Consider the following 18,668-nt stretch of genomic DNA (forward strand, 5'->3'; position numbering starts at 1 on the left):
ATTTATTCTTTTACGTAGAGACTGTCCAGTTTGACCAATGTACATGACAGAGGGGCATTGCTGACATATGGTGGCATATATCACATTGGTAGATGTGCAGGTGAAGGAGCCTCTGATAGTGTGGCTGATGTGATTAGGCCCTATGATGGTGTCCCCTGAATAGATATGTGGACACAGTTGGCAACGGGCTTTGTTGCAAGGATACGTTCCTGGGTTAGTGGTTCTGTTGTGTGGTTGCTGGTGAGTATTTGCTTCAGGTTGGGGGGCTGTCTGTAGGCAAGGACTGGCCTGTCTCCCAAGATTTGTGAGAGTGATTGGTCGTCCTTCAGGATAGGTTGTAGATCCTTGATGATGCGTTGGAGAGGTTTTAGTTGGGGGCTGAAGGTGACTGCTAGTGGCGTTCTGTTATTTTCTTTGTTGGGCCTGTCCTGTAGTAGGTGACTTCTGGGTACTCTTCTGGCTCTGTCAATTTGTTTCTTCACTTCAACTGTAGTTGTAAGAATGCCTGATAGAGATCTTGTAGGTGTTTGTCTCTGTCTGAGGGGTTGGAGCAAACGCGGTTGCATCGTAAAGCTTGGCTGTAGACGATAGATCATGTGGTGTGGTCTGGGTGAAAGCTGGAGGCATGTAGGTAGGAACAGTGGTCAGTAGGTTTCCGGTATAGGGTGGTGTTTATGTGACCATCGCTTATTAGCACTGTAGTGTCCAGGAAGTGGATCTCTTTTGTTGACTGGCCCAGGCTGAGGTTGATGGTGGGATGGAAACTGTTCAAATCATGGTGGAATTCCTCAAGGGCTTCTTTTCCATGGGTCCAGATGATGAAGATGTCATCAATATAGCGCAAGTAGATGCTGGAAATGGCCCACGTTGAGTATCACTACAAAAGGTTTTCTTCTCCCCGCCTGAGCCCCCCGCTCTCCTGCGGGTAATAGCTCATCTTAAGTGATCACTTTCCTTACAGTGTGTATGATAACACCCATTTTTTCATGTTCTGTGTGTATATAAATCTCCTCACTGTATTTTCCACAGAATGCATCCGATGAAGTGAGCTGTAGCTCACAAAAGCTTATGCTCAAATAAATTGGTTAGTCTCTCAGGTGCCACAAGTACTCCTTTTCTTTTTGCGAATACAGACTAACACGGCTGCTACTCTGAACCCTAACTTGGTTCATTTTAATATTTCTCATAACTCTATCAAGCCCAATTCATATCCGGTGGAGAATGCAAGAATATCATACCAGGTGTCAAGGAGGGGGTGTGTGGGAGGGTGGTCTTCTCTTCCCACCACCTGAAGTTCCCTACTTGGCATTTGAAGATTCTCCTACATCTTTAGCCAAATTCCCCAGTATATTACTGTGGCACTGTATCTCATGGCTTTTGTGCAATCTTTACCACTAGGGCTGACTTCAGCGTAAATTAAACATTTTATCACTTGTTTAAAACAAGGCCCCCATACTGAAAAACATTATACCCATGTGTACAGTTACTCTCCTATGGAGTCCCATTGAAATTAATGCTCTAAGAAAACACATCAGAGCAAAACTGATTTCTCTCTCCAGTAAATGTACATTGTTTCATACTTTAATATAACATGAAAAATAAATATTGTGCATAGCCCCGTCTGTCAATCATGTACTTATATCTAAGGAACAGATACACTACATCATAATAAAAATAAATAGCTTTTTTATAATTTGAGATTTAAATGATTTGACTGACACAAATGAACAGCACCTGATTTTAGCTAGTTCTCTCTCCTTTAAATGAAAAAATTAACTTCACAAGTTGAAACATTTACACTGTATTTTTAGTTCATTGCTAAAAATGGTCTGTAAAATTAAGAAAGTATCACTTATCAATTAATGTATGATCATTTCTTTAATGCATGATAAAAATAATCAAATTATATAACCAAATGTAAAACTTCACTAGATTAGATAAGAATTAACTAATATAATTTTACTTTACTTTGACATCTGCAGCTCCTGCGATGATTTCATCAGCTTCACTGATGGGTTGTAATAGAGGGATTTCTTGGTAGATATTTGGAAAGCAAACAAGAGAACCAAGAATGGTATGAGCTTCTGACCGAGGGGCCTAAAGGAAAAAATACAAACATAATATATGTTATTTTTTCAAATAAGCTATAAAAAGGACATTTTAAAGAATGGTGATACTGTGTAACATCATCAAAGAGACTCAAAGTTCTTTGTACTTGATCACATTTCTCTTCTGCTCTTTTTTTTGCTGAATTTGTACAATAAACTATACCCTCAATAGTAATCAGGCATTACCTTTGCATACTCAGCATAAAGTTTTGGTTTTATTAGGATACATATTGTTCCTCCCATTGTTTCCTCCTATTTCCATTTTCAGATGGTCTTTAGGGTCAGTAGTTTGGCAAGAAGAGGCAAGCAACTGCTTCTGTAGGATCTAGCTCTCCAACTGACCGCACTGACCACTCTTGGAAATTAGGCCATTACATCCCACCTCAGGGTTAAATTTTCATTGATCCTCATCTGTTGTTCATGCACAATGCTTTATTGCCAACTCTTCTGGATAATTCTGTAGCTTCACCATTCTGGGGCTATCTGTGCTACTTGGAATCAATTCAAATATACGTGTAATACAGTAGAACCTCAGAGTTACGAACACCAGAGTTATGAACTGACCAGGCAACAACCACACACCTCATTTGGAACTGGAAATACACAATGAAGCAGCAGCAGAGCCCCCCACCCCTGCCAAAAAAAAGCAATTACATTACAGTACTGTGTTAAAAGTAAACTACTAAAAAAATAAAGAGAAAGCAGCATTTTTCTTCTGCATAGTAAAATTTCAAAGCTGAACGAAGTCAATGTTCAGTGGTACACTTTTGAAAGAACTAGAATGTTTTGTTCAGAGTTACGAACAACCTCCACTCCCGAGGTGTTTGTAACTCTGAGGTTACACTGTAATCAGAAACTACAAGATGTGTACTGTGCTTGCTGAACCAACGATAGAGTCATTAAAACCTTTGCTAGCTTTAATTATTTCTCTCAACCAAGTGATATGGAAGTTCTCAAAATGCTAGATACTTTCATGCAGTATCATATCAATAGCAAATTGTGCATAAATTATTACGCTGCATGCATTACAAATAAAATACTGCATTTAGTTTTACTCCATTAACTCCAAAACATGAGCCTCTCCTTTTAAAAATGGACATTAACATACTGATCTAAAATGAGATCTTTTCTACGATTTGGGGAGCCTAATTTTCATACATAAATGCCTAAATAGGCTGTTCAAATCCCATATTTGGAAGCTTAAAACACACAGCTAAACATATAAATGTCTGTTTTATGTGCCTATCTGCCGATTTGAGCATCTAATTGTAGAATTTGGATCCAACGTTTGAAAATTAGACTCACATGCACTGGATGCTAAAAGTGACTATACAATTAAAAATTAGAAGCCTATTGATATACTTGGAATGCCCAGGTAAACAGAGAAAGATAAATATCAGATTTATCTTTAAATATTTGAGTTTGAAATTTTTAAATATTCTTACTTTCTCTCTCTCTAGGATAAGGGGGGGAAATTATTTACTAAATGTTTCTCTTAACCTAGTTATCTGATATATTTGGCATATATGTTGGTAGTTACTGATGTTTATAATTTGAGCTCAACCTATAAATTGATACATATTTACAATCTCTAAATCTAGCTATACCTACCCACCTATCTGACTGTAGTTTTTTAGGCAGTTCTCATCAACATGGTATCTCAGTGCCCTAACTGTAACTTAATTAAGAAGTCTGTGCCTTGGACCTCTTATTTTGGTTACTATAACCTCTCTCTTCTCCAGCAACTCCCCACTTACTACCTCTCTGCATTCCTCCCTCTTCAGGTGCTTAATTTAGGTTACTCTCATGCGCCTATGACCAACCAAATTCTCCCTGAAGCACTCCACTATTATAAATTTAAGTACTTTACTTGGAAAGGGCCTGTGCTACCTTGCTCCAAGTTTCTTTCTACACCCCATCTCTACTCTCTAGTGTCCTCCAAATGCTCCCCTAATTTTTCCACTCTGCTTTGCACTCTTTCATGCTTGGAATGTCTTGCCTAACAAATGCATCCTCTCCCTTCCTCCTCCAAGTGCTTCCTTAAAATCAGTTTCTTCTAGAAATCCTTCCTATCTTGTTTCTGCTCTCCAGCCTCTTCACATCCATCCTCACTTCTGTTCAATTTATTCGCAATTTTTGCTATGTCTTTGATAGTCAGCGTTTCTGGTGTAATGTATTTTGTACAGTAGTGTAGATATTTATGGCACACTATAAAACAATTTTAATAATATAGAAAACAGTAATGCTTCTATTTGTTATGGGGTTTTTTATGCAAAATAATTTAATGTAAATATTCTTTACATAAACGTTCTTTGCATTTGAACTGCAGTGTTACAGAACCAAATTTAAATCAAATTTGGTACAGGTTAACAAAAATTGCTCTTAGGTCAGGGTCAAGCATGGAAAATGTCAGCCTACATTTTAGGTATTAATTTTGCTCTCTAATATTTCCATCTGTGGCCTGATCGAGAAAGTTCATATGCGTGGGTATAATCCTGCACCCATGTGGAGCTTCCTTGATACAGATGGCTCCAACCTCATATATGAGCTTTCAGCACCAAGAGCTATGTGTTTTTATAACATGCCCATTGTTGCAATATCCAAGTGTCATAGTTATGGCTGCAAAACCAATCAACCAAACCAACCAACCTCCCCACATACTCACACAAGAGGTGTGCATGGGTCTTGAATGGAAATTCAGCATTTACAGTAACACTGATAGCATGACACTAGAAGGAGAGCATACAGCATACACTAGAGTAGACCATATAAATAGACCAGGTATACCACAAAATGTTTCTTAGGTAAAGCTCTATTCCAATTAAACTGTCCAAGAAAACGAAGGGCAAATAGATATATGTGCCTTAAGTATATCAATTAATTCTGCATATTTAGTAATCTTTCAAATAAAAATATTGCATAGCAAATATAAAATGGTTTGTGCCCTACAAGTGTTTTATCAGAGGAAGGATTTTTAAAAAAAAATTCTTTTACATATTTACAAGGTGTTCTGCAGTACTTACTAGCTCTGCAAGCTTTTGATCAATAATCAGGTTGGTTAATTTTTGTGAGAACTGTACAAAATTGACAAAAAGTAAACTAAAACTGATGGCTGTAAATCCAAGGATCACCAAAAAACTCAGTTTATGGATAGCTAGGGGCAAAATGTTTCACCATTTGAATTCTGCTGAAAAAAAGAGCAGGTGATCTTTCTTCTTCCTTAACTCATACTCTGTGCCTATGCAGCTAACATACCTCTACACAACAATCTAAAGTTACTGTGCATAAAAACATCAATAATTACACTACTCACAAACACAGAGAAAGAACACCCTTGTTCTGATGTCCCATTCTTACGCACAAGTTCTCCTTGCTTTTGCAGGCTTGTCAGACCTTTAAACTTATTTTAGCCTACCAGTAATAGTTTTGTATTTTATTAAATTTTTTAAATTAGATTTGATGGTATCTGGTTCACATTGCTATTAACCCTTATAAAATGTAGGAAAATCTGCATTTGTTATGAGAAAGCTTTGTGTTTTCAATATTCATTTCTTGTAGAAAGCTAATGAGATTCTGAAACCCAAGTCTTGCTTTTAGTGTGTAAATGTGCTGCAATATTAGTGAGGATATGATTTCTCACACTTTGGCCTTTTGATGAAACACCTTTGCAATACTAGTGTCACCTTATCCTACAATTTCACACATCAGCTGCCATGGTATCTGCCCTGAGAGCCCAGTTTCACATTGCACTAATGAGTCAACACCTGTTAGAGTAGAGAAATCTGAACCTTGTTAGCGACTGTGCACTCTCCTGGGAACTTGGATGTTGAGCATTGTCATACTCACCTCCAACATGTCTGTACTAAGGATTCTGGCTGCAGCTGTGATGAAGTCTCCTATCAGCATTGTAAAACCAGGTAAACCCAAGAAGAAAAAGCAAGATGGGCAGTGTTTTATGACGGTATTTAAAATATCCTGAAAAGAAGGAAACGCTCTCTCAATTTTTATAGAAAAAAATATTTGAGAATATTTATCGTTGTATTTTATAATGATGTTACTGGTAACAGAAATTAAGTGCTAATACTTGATATATAAAACATAAATATACATATAATGGAGCACCCCAAAACATTGATATGGTTTACTATTCTGTCCTCGAGGTGCACACCTCCTAGAATGGTTTCCAATTCTTACTCCCTTTGAGAAAAATTCATAGATTTCTTTATTTAGAAACACACTGAAAAGGAAACAACTGTTTATAAGATGATGTGTTTTATGTTTATTAGATGTACTAAAACATTCAGCTGGTTTGTAAGTTTATGATAAACTGATATACCATCAGAAATGGGCCACAAAATCATTTTATTCAGGCTTCCATGGCTATGTAACATTAATGAAATTACACTAGCTACTGTCCTTGTTTCTGAGTAATTCAAGACAATAACTTACAGCCATTATTAAAACTTTAGTATGACTGCTTCATAGGAACGCTCAAATGTCAACACAAAAAGTACCTGGGCATAGCAAAGAGAAAGACAGTAACCGAGAAATCTTTGTTTAACTTTTACCAGAAGTCACACCTACCTATTACCATAATAAACTAGATAGGGGGAAACATAATTTTTTCATTAATTATTTCATATGCTAAAAGGAAGTCTGCATTAATTTTAAGGAGTAGAACACCATCAAAAGCATTGCTGCCACACATACACGTATTGCGCGCGCACACACTTTCTTGGAGTGAGAATTTTTTCATTCCTTTGCCATCTGCTCAAATTTTTTCACTGGCTGTCCTTATCGAGAAATGATCCCAACAATGTCTGAGTTGAAGTTCCACATCTACAAAACTTGAGTGGGTTCAAAATTAGACACAAAGTTTGCATAAACCCTGACTGCAATTATTATTTTTTCAGAAGAATGGAGGTAGTTGATTTCCATTGAAGTTCAAAACCTCGGTTTAAATTCTTATTCCTACTAAAAAAGAAAACTTATTCAAGAAAATGATTAGGCTCCCTCCCTTCCCCACAACTTTTTTAATGCACTAAAGAAGGCCTGACCTTATTTTAAATCGCAAAATATTCTTCCTGCTTGATTTTTAAATTAGAAATAAAGATTTGTCTACCTTGGAATAGTCCATCAGTAGCTAAAAAATTAGCAAGAATTTGACATCACAGGTATCAAGGCAGTGAAACTTGATTGATAATACAAATAATTTTATTCAAACTGCTTAAAACACTTAAAATCACTTATTTAAACAAAAACACCTGAGAAAAACTCCCTTTGTTAAGGATTCAACATTTCCATCCTTTCAATTAAGATCTGAGAAAGTTATCAATCTACATTAATTCTGAAACCTCCAGTTATCCTCAACAATGAAGACCAGATTTGACATTTCTGAGAAAATTGGTCGTTAAAAAAGCAAGTCTTCTTCATACACATCATAAATAAGCAAAAAAGCATAAACTCAGTCTTTTTCCTACTTGCAGACCATTCTTTTAAATTACATCAGTAATTTGCAAAACATAGAAGTCTGAGCAAAAACTACTTATTATTTCTCCTCTAAAATATTTACATTAGCATACTGTGAAATGATAAACCAGCTTGTCTATTATAAAATTAAGAGATAATTTTTAATTTTGGCATTGCAGAAGATAGTGTTTTCACCTCTCTGAATGACCACAATGCCACTCAAGTTAATGTTTAAACTAGTTTTAATCACTTCCTTTGATACATTTTAAAGTCAATATCAGTCAATGCAAACATTCTAAAAGACTGAGCAGATGGATGCTGCAGCTCATAAAGTGGGTGGTAAACTCATGCTCTGAGGGCAGAACAAAAGATCCACCCTTTTTTTCATAATTAAGGAGCTGATTAATGCATTGGGCTCCTCACAACACACCTGTAATTACTAACAGAGGTAGGTATTGTACTGTGCTCTGAATATCAGGCATCACACTATACAGCAGCAGATGGGAGTACACTTCTGCTGACATATGCTACAATAAAAAAAATGCATGCAAACCTGGCTTAAAAGGTGGGAGAATGTAGCATATTTGATGATGAACACCACAAACAACTGCATTAACTTTGTCCTGCTTTCATTAATTCCATCTGTTCAAGTTAGATATTAAACCAAATCTTCAATTTTCGTTTTGAAATCTTTAAAAGTTGGCTGTGGAAACTACAGAGGGCAGGGCTCTGTATAGACAAAAGGTCTGTGAGCCTCCTGACGAGGCTTCAAAGATTCAATAAACACCCAGTCTTTTGGGTATTTATCCAACCTGAACCTGAACCTTTAGGACGATCACCCTTTACTAATGTCTACTGCTAGCACGGTGTTGATTAGGTTAAGAAAGCACTGCACACATGATTATGAAGCTTTAACTTTCGTCCTTTTTACATCACCTTCTGTAAATAAGCAAAGGAAGAAACTAATATAAATGGAAGACAAAGCTGTAGGAGTGAGAATACAGTTGCAATATAAAACAAGATGATGCAACTTTAGCACCAGATATGTTTTTACACTGCATTTTTCTAAACAATGCAAGAATTTAGTTACAGATGCCACATTTGCTGCTGAAGAACCATAGTAAAGTATCTTTTACAAATTTAAAAAAAAAGATTTTTTCCCCTGAAGTAAGTCAGAAAACTTCTATAAAATTGTTTTGAAAAGACTGCTATTACAGTGGAGTGACCCTCAGCTTCTCTTTTTCACTATTCACACTCAGGATTTGCAATTTTACACATGTCATGCTACTGGGTGACGTGGCAAGCTCACAGCTATTGGCACCAAAGTTATCGATGTATAATTGAGTAAAAGTCAGTTTACACTCAGTCTTTGACTTTATATCAGTTTCCACAGTCAAATTCTGATCTCAGTGATACCAGTATAAATCCATGATGGTTCTATTGACTTGTTTAACATTAATCCTGTTTTATACCACTATAAATAAAATCAGAATCTGGAAAAAAAAAATAGGAAAAAGGCTTCTGCTTTACTTAAAATTAATACAAATAATATAACCTTAAAAATGAGAAGTTTAATGACAAAGTTTGTCAAATTTTATCTCTTATTTCCTGATTAACACACTTTTGTGCATTATACACATCTAGTGATAAAAGTTAGATTTTATGTAGTAATACAGTAGGTTTGCAGCTTATCAAAAGATTCAGATTTATGAGAAAGCAACCAAGTGAGAACATCTGTCCTTTATTCGTGATCTTGCAAAAATCAAGTAATTCAAACAGAGGCAAGTTGCTTCCTTCCCTTCCAAGCACGGTTCTATAAAAGTAAACTGTATTCAGCAGCTTACAGCCTAGTAAATGAATCACTTTAATTGAATGCTATGTACACAGTAACTGGAAAAACACAAGCAATAAGAAAAACATATGGTGATGGCAATAGAAATTGGTTTACTCATTTTGTACAGTGTTGTTTCTTTACTTCTTTCATAATTGACCTTTAGAAGGATAAATGTGTAAAATAATTTTGGTTTATTATGGCTCCAAACCTTTCAACAATTACACAAAATGAAAATCTAAAATGAAGTATTCATTCTGGAAGCATTTCCATTGTTTACATAATTGCACAGCTATAATTTAGTGTTCACGTTGTTATGGAAAAGTGAAAAAAAAAAACCATTATGGACTATTTCAATTCCAAATGCTTCACCGTAGTGTCAAAAATGGAAAAAAAAATCCTGTTTATGCCAGTCTAAAACGGATTAACCCTATAATTGATAACATAACATATTTCAATACAGAGTATTCTAGCAGTGAACAAAATAACATCATATGGTCATCACCATCCTCGGAGTATGTGAAAAAAATGTTTACGCAAGTTCACTGGAAGGTCAATTATAAAAATATTCTTCACTTAGTTTTTGCTCAGGCTATTGCAGATTATAGGTGTAACAAAATAGCTTGCCATCTGTCTTTATCAGGTTTCCCAACTGTCCCTCATCAGGAACAAGCTGGGTTTTTCACTGAAAGTTCACCTTGTTCTTCAATGAGATATCACCAGGGACTGGAATTTACAAAAAGGAAAATATTCATCACAAAATTGCTCTGTTTGTTTTGAATTTTTTTAAAAGGAAAAAATACTTAAATATGTTGCTTTATTAATTTCCCAGAGAAGATTTTTTGTCCTTTTCCTTTTTCAGAGTTTCAATAGAGCTACTATAAGGTTTGAATAGACAAAGGATAAACAGGCTGAAACACTTGATAAAGGAACCCTCACTATTCTAGCTACAATATTTTAGGTTTCTAAAACACTAATCTAGTTTCAACAAACATGTATAAAAGAATTTTAACTCACATGAAGCAAGATGATTATTTTGATAGAAGAGCTATGAAAGTCTGTCACTAAAAAGTATTCTCAAAACAGTAATAGGTACTAAAATGTATTTTCATCTGACAGAAGGGAATGGATGTTAAAATTATGTATGGTCAATGCTTTGAAGCTGGTGACACAGAGATGTCATCCTGAGGAAAAAAGAGAGCTTAATAAGTGAAAAGAATGGAACTAGACACGGAACCAGGGATGACTGGAGATGAAAAGGGATAAGAACATAAGAACGGCCATACTGGGTCAGATCAAAAGGTCTATCTAGCCCAGTATCCTGTCTCCCGACAGTGGCCAATCCCAGGTGCCCCAGAGGGAATGAACAGAACAGGTAATAATCAAGTGATCCATTCCCTGCCACCCATTCCCAGCTTCTGGATGGATCTTGGTGCCAGCCTGAAGGGTCAGGGGCATAAAGTAGGAGACTTCAGAGTTTGAAGGGAAGAAGAGTGAAGAGGTGGAAAGAAGAAGGGGGCAGAGGGAGAGAAGAAATCAAGTTGGATGTTATTTATTCTGTACTTAAATTCCTGGGCAAAAAAGGGGGAGGGAAGGGCAGGGATGTGGGTTTAAACAGCTGGGAAACAAAGGCACAGAAGAGACTGGTGAGGCCTTCAGCATAAGAATTGATTAGTAAGGAAAGGTAAAGTTATTTACCAAGGACAAGGGCAGAGATGAGAGGCAAGCAAGGGAATTTAAATTGTAGCATGTGACCATAGCTACCAGACTCACTCCAGAGTTCCTTGTTTCTGTAAGAGACAATTTGCAGCTGGAGGGGAGGAGCTATGGAAGGGGGAAGGGATCCTACGAGGTTGATGTTATAGGAGCTCTCATTCCCTGACCTCTGAAGAAGGTATCTGAAGTTCTACCAGGCATTGGTAGAGCAGCTTCATGGAATGGCTTTAAATGTAGCTTTGTGACTCTCTTTAATACTATACACATAATACCCATATGTCTGTACAGTAGTGTAAGATTTTACTGAAAAAAGGTGCACTGCTAAATGCTTATCTAGAAAATAGCATTTGGGAAGAGAAGGGGAGGGGAGAAATTCATTATAATTTTGGTTGCCTTCCAAGAGTTAACAAAATAATAGTAGAATATGAAAGTCTTATGAAGTTTGATGTTTTTATAAAACTAATAGATCTGTAAAGATGAATGTAATACACACAATGGCTTATGGTTTCTGAAATGCCTCAGAACTAAGGGTCCTGATCTGCAGCACTTCATTAGCCACATAAATATCTACAAAGAGTACTTTTTCCATGGAGAACAAAAGCAAAGCTGCTTGCTTATTGTGTCTTTAGAAAACAATGCTCTACCCAGCTAATACTTGTTCCAGTAAACAGCACTAATAGCTTGGCAATCTAAAAGTTCTACACTACTCCTCATTGTATTTATAAATAAGAACTTAATAGAAAAAGATATAAAAGCCCACAAGTACTTTTTTTACTTCAAATCAATGGTGATACAAAATAGATAATTTAAATGGCTTCTATAACAGCTGTCACATAAAATGCTTCATATTACAAATTACTAAGATGCCTAGCTAAATCAAAATGACATCTCTCCATACACATTGTTTCTACAGAAGCTTGCTACACAACTACTGTGTTATTTCCTTGCCACAAGTACCAAAAGCATATTCAAAATATGTTAAAAAACCCTCCTCTCACATCTAAATATGCAGACTATATTTATTGACATACGTGGCATAAATAATTTGTATCAATAATGTACATTCACTTTTTCTAAGCCTGGTCTGGTCACACTTGTTATTAAAATGAAAAGAAGAAATGAAGTGAAAATCTAACCCTTAACTTTTCAGTCTTCAGCTGTGCAGCAATTTGTTGGCTTACACTTTCTATATGAAGGAACAAATCCAATCTCTCTGTATTGAAATTTAATCACCAAGTACATCTGTTAACTCAGCAGGGCTTCTTCTTTAGGTTTTAGTTTTACTCTTAACTTCATGGAAGTAAAACATGGTGCAACTGCAATGCCTTCCCGTTATTCTAAAACTGCAGTTATCACTGAGCATTTCTAAAATCCTGTTCTTTAAGAATATTCTCTAATATATTTTTTATCTTAAAATCCCAGCTCCAAAATGAACTGCTCAATTACATTGAGACTGCAGCCATGAAATCTAATTGTTACACTTCCACATTTTTTATGGAATTAAACCTCAAAGTTTGGAATGTTATCTAACCCATTTACCCACATCTCAAACATTCTCTTTTGCCCAATGGGCATGTATTGTATGGCGTATGTTATCAAGACATTATACTAAGTATATTCATCTATGTGTATAGTTGTGGCAGGAGGCGAAGAATCTCTGAGGGAAACTGACACCAAATCAGGTTGGGGTTCTTTAAAAGAATCTCTCCTTTCAAGTTTAAAAAGAAAAGACTTTAAATCTACACAGTGAAGTGACCCTGCCCAATAAAAGCATAGGTTTTGGTTTTTTTTTTAAGAAGAAAATCCAGAGGGACAGTTTCAAATGGCAGCTAGGCACCCAATTCACCCTGAAAGCCCTCCTCAAACTAGATGGTGCAGCTCTTGCCATAATAGCAAGAAGTGAACCATGAAACCTGTGAAGATTTGGTTAAAGAACAAAAAAGCATCCAAAAGATGGAAATGCTTATTCAATGCAGATCTGGAGTTATACAGACCTCTTCTGTCTGGAAATTTGAAAAGAACTGATCCAGTCATAAGATTTCTAGTATTTCTGGTTTCAGATGACACCAGGAAATTACAGAGCTGTATGAAGCACGTCTTTATTAAGGTTTCTGAAATAATAAAAAATGATTTCTTACCACAGTAAATATAGGTCTTTGAATATACAGAGGCAACATTCTCAAACACGTTGTAGGATCTATACCCTTTTGGATCCCTTCTCTGACCTTTTGGAAGACCTGTGTGCTCCAGTGCTTTGGGAACCATCTAGAAAGCCAAACCGATTGAAGCTACAGCTATATCCTCCTGTGGCATTGAACTTTTGAAGCTGAAATCATAAACAGGCCATGCAGCACCAATCACATCAGACCCTTTTGCAAAACCACTATGACAACAGAAGATGGTGGGAAGGTGGTTGGGTAGTGTGAATACACAGAGGCAAAATTTTCAAAGAAACAGTTATTATGGTAATAATTTTTCCTTCTCTGTAGGGCCTCTGAATATTCCCACTTGGGGAAGATTCATGAGCAGTAGAATCCCCAAGTGCTAGTAAATAAGCAAGCAAGAATAGATGTAGATGTCAAGTTGAGAAAGCTAGGCTGTGTGAACGAGTGTACCGAACTCCAGGTAGGAGTCCTACAGATATCTATTTTGAATGCATGCCATCAGTCCCATCTTGGTAGTGGTAGTAAGCTCTAAGACCAAGAGATACGGACTTCCTTGCTAAAGCATAACATGTCTCAAAAGACATCCTATTCTACTTAGATAATTGTTGCGTGTAAACAGTATTCAGGTTATACTAAAGGCTACAAAAAGTTTAAATGCCTTAATCCTTCCCAAATAAAAGCTCAAAGCCCTCTTGAAATCTAGCCTGTGCTATCTAATTTTCCCCCAAACAAGAATGAGGTTGTGGGAAGAACACCAGAAGAAAAATGGTCTCAGGTGGAAATCACACACCATTTTTAATATAAATTTGGGTTGAAGACATGGAACCTGCATGATATCATGAAAGAAGGATTATAAGTTTATAAGCCTCTAGTGCACAGTTCTTCCAGATGTAATTGCAATTAAAAAGCGCTGGGCCAGAGTCACAGTTGGAGCAAATTGGCATAGCTGTACTGAAGACAGTGGAATAGGATCTCTGACCTTTTGGAAGAGTTTAAACAGATATTTCAGGTGACTAAAACCCATACAGCCATCCACTGGTAGAAGATTGCTTGTTCAGTGTGATAGATGCACCCTGAAAGAGAAGAGGCAGCTGCTGACAACAGAACAAAATAAATTATACAACACAGACCATGGAGACTGACCTCTCTGGTGTACCTAGAGGGAAAAAAAAGACTTCACTTCTCATAATATTTAAGCATTGGTGACTTTCTGGACTGCAGTAGACTCATGTGGAATCTCCTAAAGAACATGTCATGTGAGAATTAGACAATGTCCTATGTTCTAGCCCACAAACAGGGATAACTCCAGATCAGACTCAAACTGTTTTCCTGAGATAGTATGTTCAATGATACTGATGGAAGAAATGACAGGTCTATGAATGGCCAGTCCCAATTCTTGAACAGCAGATTCACCACAAACTGTTCCAAGAAACACTTATGTTATCTCTGAAGCTTGTGACTGGGGTTGACTGCCAGCATATGCTTTTTGCCATCCAGATGTAGAGCTATCAGATGCACTTGATGAAGCAAACATTGCTTCCTGACAGGTTTTTTTGAGCATCAGGCTGGTTGTTGATAGAATATATAGATCCTGTGCTGTCTGTTTTCCCTTAAACAAAACCCTTGATGAGTGGTAGAAAATCTTTTAGAGCCCACCATTTATAGCTTTCAGATCCAAAACATTTAAACGGAATTCAGTCTCCACACAGTCCACTGAGTATGAACTTTCAGCTCCTGGGGGATGAGCTCCCCAGCTTTAATAGATAACAATGACTATCACAAGAGTTCTTGGTGAAAGATTGAAAATTTCAACACACTGTCTGGAAGCTCCCGCCAATGGAAGGTCATAAGGCTTTCAGAGGAACACATGCTAGAGCTGCCATATCATACACATTTGGGGTGAATTTTGTTGCATGAGATGGGTACTTGCTAAACATCTTGGTGAAACAGACATGAAACGGACAACACCTTGCACTGATGTTTAGTCCCCCCACATAAAAATTGAGATTTTTTTGTGAGATTAGGAAAGTGGCATCATTTGAACCAAGAGCCAAAATCCAACTGGAGTTGGAATGACAGAAGCTAGCATCAAGCATGTGAAATTTAAATCTTTTGATGAAACTGCTTCGTTTCCAGGAGGCCATCTTTCTTTTCTGGTATAAAGAAGTACTGTAAATAAGAAGCTTGACCTTTTGCCTCTGTACTGCTGAGGAATGGCTCCCATTCTTAAAAAATGTACTTCTAATCTGAAGAGTTTCCAGAGAAAAACACTGATAAGGGAGGGTTTATGCCGTGGAACTGGATTATATTTTGATGCAAAATGAATGGACTCTACTACCGCATCAAATAGCAATTCCATCTCAAGACACCAGGAAACAACCTCCAAAGGTTGGTGGGTGGAGTACAAGGGAAGGAAACTGTTTATGGGTTCATGGGCAACATCAAATTTGAGGCCTTCCTCAGAAATTACTGCTGTGTATTAACATCCTTAATTCCATTAAATAAGGTCTCCCCCCCTCTATTGGAATAACTAAAAGGAGACACAGAGTATTTAATTTGATATGAAAGAGGAGAATCCTAACAGTTTCTACTAAATCAAGTGTTAAGAAAAACATCATTCTAGTGTATCATCTTTTCAGAGACCATTATACAATCAAGTCCAGAATTTCGATGTTAGCGTCAGTTAAAGGAGTATCATACAATTTGCCTAGCTAGCAAACAAAAAGATTGACATTTAATACACAAACAGTGTACAAAGCATTTGAAATACTCTTGAATAATTTAAAACAAACACCATAACATAGTCACTCTACTACTGTGGTAGACATAGAATGAAATTTGGTTTGTAACATTGGGCTTGTTTTTGTGTCCATTGAAATCAATAGCAAAATTCCCATAGACTTCAATGGTGCAGCATCAGGTGCATAATGCAATACTACATAAGGTTTTAGTATAACATTTATGTATTTATACTTTACACATACACAGTATGTTCTTTCTCTTCTGATCTTCTTTCAGAGGTCATTTTTCACTTTGTAGTGTGGCCTAAAACGTAGCGTGTCACCTAGATTCTTTAGAACCTGAAAGGAGACTGGAGTGTTTTTCAGTTGAAATCCTCACACCTCTGTCTTGGCAACAAAAAAAAGTCTGGTGGCTCCTTCTAGCTAGTAGCACCCAGTCCTTTGTTAACAGGAACACAGGAATCCCCACACTGGATCAGACCTGGTCCAGTATATGGTCTTTGACAGTGGCCAACACCAGATGCTTCAGAGGAAGGAAGAACCACCCAGCAGTAAGCAGATATGGGATAATCTCTCCCCACATTAGGTCTCATCCTAATTTCTAATAATTTGGAATCAGTTTAATCCTGATGCGTGAGGTTTAATATTCATTCCAAAATTTCTGTTAGTAATAAATAACAAGAATATCCAGATTTATAATTATCTGTTTTAGTATCTAATCAGTTTTTTTTATCTTGCTAACATTTTACCTCAATGCCATCCTGTGTCAATGAGTTCCACGGTCTAATTACATGTTGTGTGGAAAAGTATTTCCTTCTATCAGTTTTGAATTTATCACCATTTACTTTCACTGAATGTCCTTATTCTTGTGTTAAGAGACAGGAAATAGAGAACTACCATATCTACCTTCTCTAGACCATTCATTATTTTATATACATTTATAACATTCCCTCTCATTTCCTCACTAAAATAAACAATCCCAATCTTTTTCAATCTCTATTCATATAAGGGTTTTTCTGGGAATTTGATCATTCTCATCACCATTTTCTGAATCCCTTTAATCTTGCAATATCGTTTTTGAGACAGGGTGACCAGTACTGTGCACAGCCTCCAGATAAGGCTGTCTACATCACTGGATTTATATAATGTCATTATAGCTATATATTATTCTCCATCCCATTCCTTAGGCATCTTAATACCTTTTCAACAGTGAACTTTATTTGCCATTGTGTTGTCCATTCACCTGGCTTGGGTAGGTCTCTCTGAAGTTCCTCAGAGTGCTCTCTGATCTTGGCCGACTTAAAATAACTTTGCATCATCTGCATAGTTTGATACCTCACTGCTCACTTCCCTTTCCACATTTCTGTAGGCAGAGCTGGGAGTGCCACCTGTACTTAAGGTTGCCATTTATACGACTCTTCAGTTCCTCATAATTTTCCAAACTAATTTGTAGGGCTGAAATTTTCCATGGTGGGTGTGTGCCTCAGGTTGAATTTGGGAGGGAGGAGAAGAAGGGAGAGAATTTCAGCAAAAGTTATTCAGCTGTTCCTGAGAATGAGATTAGGGGAAAATATGTTGCCCAAGTTAAAAAACTTCTTACAACCGTTTTGTTGAGAAGCTCTGGGGCCTCAGTGCTTTACAGCAGCGACTTAAAATTTGGAAGGGGAAAAAAACATCCCCAGTATCAGGGATGTGCCTTTTGCTGCTTCCACGAAAAATGGCTCAAATTTCACCAAATTATAAGACTATGAAAAATCTCAGTTCACATGCTCAGTAGAAGACAGTTTAGCAGCTAAATTCTTTGAAGCATCAATCTGCGTTGAGCATGTTGCAGCCCAGGAGGGCCAGGTTGAGCAGGACATTTTTTGAAATTGCTGCTCCTGGCTGCTGAGGTGCGAGGCACTAGAATTAAGAGACTGTCTCTTGTGTTCTCAGTGCCCCTCCTGGGCCCACACAAGGGGAAGAAGCAGAATTCAAATGCAGAAGCGACAAAAGCTGGACCTAGGAAGGGATGGGGGAAAAGGAGAGGACGGAGGGAGTAGATTGGGACAAAGAGTTAGGGGACATGCAGCGACTGGGTCTAGGAGCTAATAGTGGGTAAGGAAACTAGGACGGAGAGCCAGTGTAAAATGGGATAATACCACCACTTCACCTCACAGAGGTGGTGTGAAAATAAACGTATTAATGTTTGTGAAGCACTCAGATGATAAGCTCCACAGAAAAGCTATCAAGAAATTAATAATTCTGTATTCAGAAAAGGGTCTGAATAGTTTATAATAAATAAATCACAGAGCCACACATTGATCAATGTGGACCAAACAAAATGTTGAATAGCTGCTCTTTTCGTAAGCATCATTGCACAGGCTACCCTAATTCTGGCATATCTGCAGATCTAAGAGTTGTCTTTGCCACCTACCTTTCTTTTAACATAGTTTGGGGGTGGGGGGTGGTATACATGTAATTCATTAATATACTTAACACAGGATCTAGTACAGATCCTGGAGGCACCCCACTATTAATCTTTTGCCATGATGAAAATTGACCATTTAATCCTACACTCTTTGTTTTGTCTTTGCCCACTGCAATACTTTGCCTCTCACCCCATGACTATCTAATTTCTTTTGTAGCTTCTTGTGAG

The 18,668-nt window shown here is 37.1% G+C and overlaps 1 protein-coding gene across 5 annotated transcripts in view; it reads right to left on the reverse strand.

Annotated features, from left to right (window-relative positions):
- The window catches only part of RALGAPA2 (Ral GTPase activating protein catalytic subunit alpha 2), a 303,204-nt gene that overhangs the window by 162,598 nt on the left and 121,938 nt on the right, over positions 1 to 18,668 (reverse strand). For all 5 annotated transcript variants that reach the window (XR_007355571.2, XM_048842432.2, XM_048842433.2 and 2 more), the window contains 2 exons: positions 5,955 to 6,083; positions 1,969 to 2,097 (listed from right to left, as the gene is read on the reverse strand). Coding sequence is in view for 4 of the 5 variants with exons in the window: in XM_048842432.2 (XP_048698389.2) it covers positions 1,969 to 2,097; positions 5,955 to 6,083 (258 nt within the window). In the remaining variant the exon portion in view is untranslated. The remainder of the gene's footprint in view (positions 1 to 1,968; positions 2,098 to 5,954; positions 6,084 to 18,668) is intronic.

Source organism: Caretta caretta, chromosome 3 (genome assembly GCF_965140235.1).
Source record: "Caretta caretta isolate rCarCar2 chromosome 3, rCarCar1.hap1, whole genome shotgun sequence".
Taxonomy (NCBI): domain Eukaryota; kingdom Metazoa; phylum Chordata; order Testudines; family Cheloniidae; genus Caretta; species Caretta caretta.